Genomic DNA, 6,000 nt, shown 5'->3' with positions numbered 1-6,000 from the left:
TTCTGGAGAGTCAAACAGGACAGATTGCAGATGTAGTTAGACCCGCCAACAGCAACTTGCAGCAGTCTAGGGATTTGAAAGTCAGAGAGAACAAGAGCCCGAGCAAAAAACCCGAACGGCATAACTGATGAGGAAAGCACGAATTTAGCAGATGTTGTAGAGGAAAAAGCAATATGACCTGGTCTGTGAAGAGATGCCCTGACTCTAGGTGTTTCTCAGGGTCACGGTAGGTTAAAATGAAAGGGTGATGTTTCAAGAAAAATGGTGAAAGTAATACATGGGGCAGGAGAAGGAGAACGGGGGGGGGGGGGGGGGGGGGGGGTATAGGGGGATCAAATTTTGGTGGGCTGATTTTGAGATAATGGTCATTCATCCATTCTGCAATGGAGAAGAGACCCCTGGAGTATCAAGGTCCAAAATCTGAGGTCTGAAGGAAGGAAACCTGATCTGGCCAAAAAGGTGATGAGGGATGCCCTGAGAGTATCGAAGAAACAATGTAAAGGTAGAATGGAAGCGGTCCTAGTACTGACCCTTGAGGCACACCTGTGGACAGTTTCTGAGGAGAGAGCCAAGAGACCACACAATAAGACCAGTCGAGCCTTACTTTCGAGTAAAAACTTTAAAAACAACCGGTGGCAGGGGGCTCGGAGGGGAACGGTTAGCGCCGTACGCCTCAGTTTTTGTGAGTTTCAATGAATCTCCTTCTTCTGCATTTATCTTCTTTCCTCTGACACTACAAAGTCCTGCTAGCGCAGCCTAGTAACATAAATGTTCTACATTCTCAATTCAGAAGAAATCAAGTAAACAATTCCTCAAGATAACAGTTTGCTGGCAAGGAAGCTTAGGAGAGGCTACAAGTTAAAAAAAGACAAATATTACATTTTTACAGGGAGCAATTATTCCTTAATATTGTAACTACTGCATGAAGCTTATTTGTGGGATAGTAGAGCAAAGGCAAAGTGGTTGCAATGGGATTAACTAAAATTCATTGCAATAAAGATAAACTGTCTATGCCAGTGTGGTGTGTGGTTAACAGAGAGGGGGGGGGAGAGAGAGAGAGAGAGAGAGAGAGAGAGAGAGAGAGAGAGGAGGACTAGCAGTGCGAACTGCTATACTGTGGTACTGCCGACTGTTGCAGGGAAAAATCTTCCAGCGCACTTTGATTCATCGGCCCGGATCACTTATGTGTCTCGATGTAAAAGTGCCCCCCCGTTATTCGAGCCGTACAATGAGCAGCTTGTGCGGACCCCCACGTTTCCCTCCTTCGCAGTGGCGCGCGACGCGCGGCCAAAGAATGGAGAGCAATTAAAGGATTGATTACAAAATATGGAGAGGATGATTGCCTGGTCTGTATGGCTCCTCATGTGTGCGGACCTGCTGGACAGCGCAGTCGGTGAGTGGAGCAGTTTTTTTTTTTTTTTTTTCTGTTTTTGTTTGTTTTGCGTTTTTTTCTCCCCCATTTTATTTATTTTTATTTTTAATTATGGTAATTCTTTTTGACTGTCGCCCGCGCCTTTCTTCCCGGCGAGGCGAGCGAGAGACGCTCCGAGAGATAATAAATGTATCCTTGGAGGCGAACGCGCTTTTGAAAGTCGCAAAGACGCGTCGCGAGAACAAGTCCGTTTTTACCCTCGAAATTTCCCGTCTTGTCACTTGGTCGCCGCGCCGTTTACGCGGACGTGTAGTGCCGTCAACTTTTACCCCGCTTTACAGGCTGGTAAAAGGATGGGCTGCGCTCGCTGGGCAGGGAGAGGGAGTCGCTGCGGGGATGCGATGCGCGGTGGGATCATCTCGCAGTGATGATGGAGAGCATCGCTTCGGTGCTCGTTATGTGCTGCTTTCGCAGGAGGAGGGAAGGACGAGGAGAAGGAAGGAGAAGGAGAAGGAGGGAGAGGGGGGCTCTCACTGGCACTGGGTCCGGTCACCGCGTACCATAGTATACCAGAGTGCGCCGCGATGGACCATACTGTACCATGATGTACTGTAATGTAGCACAGTGATGCACCCTAATGTAGCGTAATAATGTACCATACCATAGTTACCCACGACGTACTAATCGACCACAATTTACCGTACGGCGTAATGTGTCATGGCATGATGTGCCGCCCTGTACCATAGTGTACCAAACAAAGTGTACCGTGGTGAATGGTGATTTACCACGGTCTAACATAATGTACCTGAAGAAACCACGAAAACCGTGATGCGCTGTCGTGTGATGATGTACCACAGTACCAACGATATTATACCGTGGTGTGCCGTCACGCACCACACATCGTGTACCATGGTATACCATGATTTACCTTGGTGCACCACACAATGTTTAGTCATCCATCATGTACTGTTATGTGCCGCCGCGAGGTGTCCCGTGGTGTAGCCTGATACCATGATTTACCGTGATGGACTATAATGTACCTGAGCTAACATCATACCGTAATTTGCCGCCCCTGTACCACAACGTACCGGGATTCACCGCGGTCGACGTGTCCTGCCGTGGCGGGCTATACCACGTTCTACCGTGCTGTACCAGTGGCGAGGACGCGCTCGGCTACACTGCGGTACCGGCCGAGTGACGCTGTTGCTCCGCTGCTCGCAGTTCTGACGGAACCGCCACTTGGCTTCGTGAAACACATCGATCGGGCGGCTCCTTTGGTCTGGGCTGGTGGCGCTCGCTCAGCTGGGGGTCCGCTTTCGCTGAACCCCCCCCTTTGATGTGCGATCTCCTACGGGTTACACTTGTCGTGGGGCAGTCCGGGGACCGTCGCTGGGCTCCTGGCTACGGTGCTCCCGGGTCCGAACCCGGGGTGTGAGGAGAGAGGGGCTAAACAGCGCCTCCGGCCCCCCGGGGTGGTCCGCACCGGGGTTGCTCCCCCTCCATACACACACCCGTGTGATCAGCACGAGCTGCACGTGCTGGCGCTTCCTCCGTGGCCTGTGCGCCTAGGGACACCTGTAAATAATCGATCAGCTGTTTGTCCCACACCTTCATCCACATCCACGTGCTGTGGGTCACCTAGTGATCTTACTGGGTCAGTTCACTGGAAGTACCTTGATCATGGGTTCTGGAGCAGGAGTGGGATTCAGACCAACACACTTCAGGCTACCAGTCAAGGCCCTAACTGCTGCGCCATTCTTCAACGCCCACGCTGGGGTATCTTCTCAGCGTTTCTGTGTGTAACAGGGATAAAACAAAGTGAATGTGCTGTCAAAGTATATCAAGGGCTTATCAATGAGCTGTTTTTGATTAATTGCCAGTCCTAATAGAGGTAAAGTCATTTGGATGGATCAGCTCCGCTCAGCCCATCCCCTGTTTTCGTACCTGAGCCCAAGAGAGCATCCTTACAAAACGAGGATCTCGCAACAACATGTGTGCCCCCCCCCCCATTTATTTCCAGAAGTTTTTCTTGCAGCAAAGAGGCACTTTGCCCTGAGGAACAAGCTATCCTGCTAGACTTTGTGTTGTGCAAAACTAATTACCATAATGTCACCGTTTGTTTGAAAAAAAGAGAGAAAAAAAAACGCGCAGCTTTATTGTACTTTATTAATTTCGACATCACCGCCTTTGCTATTTTTTTTTTTAGCTCAACAAGTGTGAACATGTGGGTGGGGGCAGGGCTCCACAAAAGACACTTATTGTTCGAATCTATTATATAGTCATTTCCAAAACAACATCTATCAATACCACTTTTTATTTAAATTAATAAGAATGAAATTTGAAAGGTCACATAATTCTGTTCAATATAATAGAAGTTGCTTCATTTGCAGGACAATTTCTTTTGTCTGGACTCAAACTGATTTTTGCTGCATAAATGTCACTTTTAAAAGCAAAACACGTGGATTTCCTATAATGGAGTTTGCTGTAGATTTCGCAAGGGTGCGAGCAGCCTGGGGCTTGACTGACAGCTCCATGGTATCAGGCCTGGAAAAGCACTGCATGAGGTTTCCAGGACCAAGATAATGTCATTTTACCGTGTTTAATCAAGCCATGTAACATGTATAATCTTTAATCGCCCTGTGCCAGGTGTTTGTACCATTCATGTGTCTTATGTCAGGTGTCTGCATTGGTTAATCACCCCTTTTCGTGTGTTTGTTAATATTTATATTCATTCATTTACTGGATGCTTTTCATAACAACTTAGTGTTAATCTGGATGCAATTGTTTACCCATTTATACAGATGGGTAGTTTTTACCGCATCACTGTAGGGTGAGTTCCTTGATCAAGCGTGCTACAGCAAGAAGTGGGATTTGAACCTGAGTCTGTTGAGTATGAAAGGAGTGTTCTTAACCACTACGCCACCTGCTGACTAAATTCATGTGCTCTCTGTGAGGTGTGTGTAGTATTTTAGCATACATTGCCTGGTGTGTGTTGTGGAAGGGCAGATGGATTATTGCGCAAACCCACACACACATCATCTGAAACCGCTTGTCCCATATGGGGTCACGGGGAGCCGGAGCCTAGCCCAGCAGCACAGGGTGCGGGGGACACACCCAGGACGGGACGCCAGTCCATTGCAAGGCACCCCAAGCGGGACTCGAGCCCCAGACCCACCAGAGAGCAGGACCCGGTCCAACCCACTGTGCCCCTGCGCTCCTGCGCCCCCCACACCGCCCTATTGCCCAAACCTTTCCTTAAAATTGGTAGAGACTAGTCACTGAGGTCAGAAGCCGTTTTTGTGCTATTGCTTACTGTATTTCCACCAGATTGAGAAGTGACCCCAAAACATTCTGCTCTCTGTTTAGTGGAGGTCTGTGAATAGGAAGTGGCTCCCGATGCAGTTTGGTTGTCCTTTTCTGTAAGTCTTCAAAACTAAATCCACGTAATTTCTGCATTTAGACAAGGGATTTATGAACTCGATCAGCACACGTTCACATCCAGTCTTTTGCATCCGGCTGAACCTCTGTGTGATTTTGAGGAAACTTTCACATTTACATTTATTCCCCGGGGCAATGAAGAAGACTTACAATGTTAATACCTCAGTGACCTCCCCCTTTCACTCAGAACTGCTGAATCCCTGACCACATTTAAAAAGGGTCTTAAAATTCACCTCTTCCGGACTCACTTCTCCCATGATTTTTTAAGTTCTCCTAAGTAAGGTGTAAATGTTCATGCGCTATAACTTTGAGATAATAACTGTTGAACAACGGGTAAATCTTCATGCGGCTCCTCATGTAACGTCATGTAAATGTTTATATATATTAAAAAAAAATGTTATTAGGAATGTGATCAGGAATCGTCTATATTCTGATAACGTTTTATGCAACTACTCGTGATGAATATTGGTTCATATGGTGGAAAGAAACTAACTGCACTTTAGAATCATGCGCCTGCATCTAAGTCTCTCTTTCTGCTAATGTAACGAACACATTGTATTTTCTGAGATGGAGGAATTTAGGGTAAGTACCTTGATCAAGGGCACTGGAGCAGGAGGCAGGACTGAAACCTCTAACCGCTACGCCACCTGCTGCCCAGTTACCAGTTAGGTTTACCAGTTAGCAATGCACCAGTATCAATGTCACCCTTCTCACGACTTACATAAACAAAATTACTGCGCCCTTCTGGAAAGAAGGGCTGCGCTTTGTCCTTATATGGCAGTTCATACATAAAACATCGCACTCGCTGTAATTTTTAAAACCAATTAACAGAGTTTGAGGACTCACACAAGTGCGCAGATAAGAAGAGTGGAGTGTCACTACTGAAACGCACTCTGGCAGAAGTCTGAACATCCTAAATATGAGGCATTCACCATTTTTTCCTATTATTATTTTATTTCTTTCTTTTTTTTTATTATTATTATTAAGGCACCCTCTGCCCAAATAGAGACTATTTTCTTACCGATACGGAAACAGCTGACAGCAAGTTTCCCGAAAACTGTTGTCACGGGAAGCCGGGAGCAGTTCGGCGTGAGCAGAGGAATTCAGTGACTCACTGGAACAGCAAATTATCATTTTGAACAGCTTGTAAGCCCCTGACAGAATGTGGGCAAAGCTGCGAGGCTATTGGA

General features: G+C 47.0%; 1 protein-coding gene across 2 annotated transcripts in view; it reads left to right on the top strand.

The window, feature by feature from the left end:
* Positions 1-1,100: 1,100 nt before the first annotated feature.
* The window catches only part of igsf21b (immunoglobin superfamily, member 21b), a 55,065-nt gene continuing 50,165 nt past the window's right edge, over positions 1,101-6,000 (top strand). Inside the window, exon 1 of one of the 2 annotated variants that reach the window (XM_018750593.2) lies at positions 1,101-1,393. In XM_018750593.2, coding sequence (XP_018606109.1) covers positions 1,327-1,393 — 67 coding nt within the window. In that variant the 5' untranslated portion in view covers positions 1,101-1,326. The remainder of the gene's footprint in view (positions 1,394-6,000) is intronic. The other variant, XM_018750594.2, reaches the window with a different exon arrangement.

Source organism: Scleropages formosus, chromosome 2 (genome assembly GCF_900964775.1).
Source record: "Scleropages formosus chromosome 2, fSclFor1.1, whole genome shotgun sequence".
Taxonomy (NCBI): domain Eukaryota; kingdom Metazoa; phylum Chordata; class Actinopteri; order Osteoglossiformes; family Osteoglossidae; genus Scleropages; species Scleropages formosus.
This window is presented reverse-complemented; position numbering and strand designations above follow the sequence as displayed.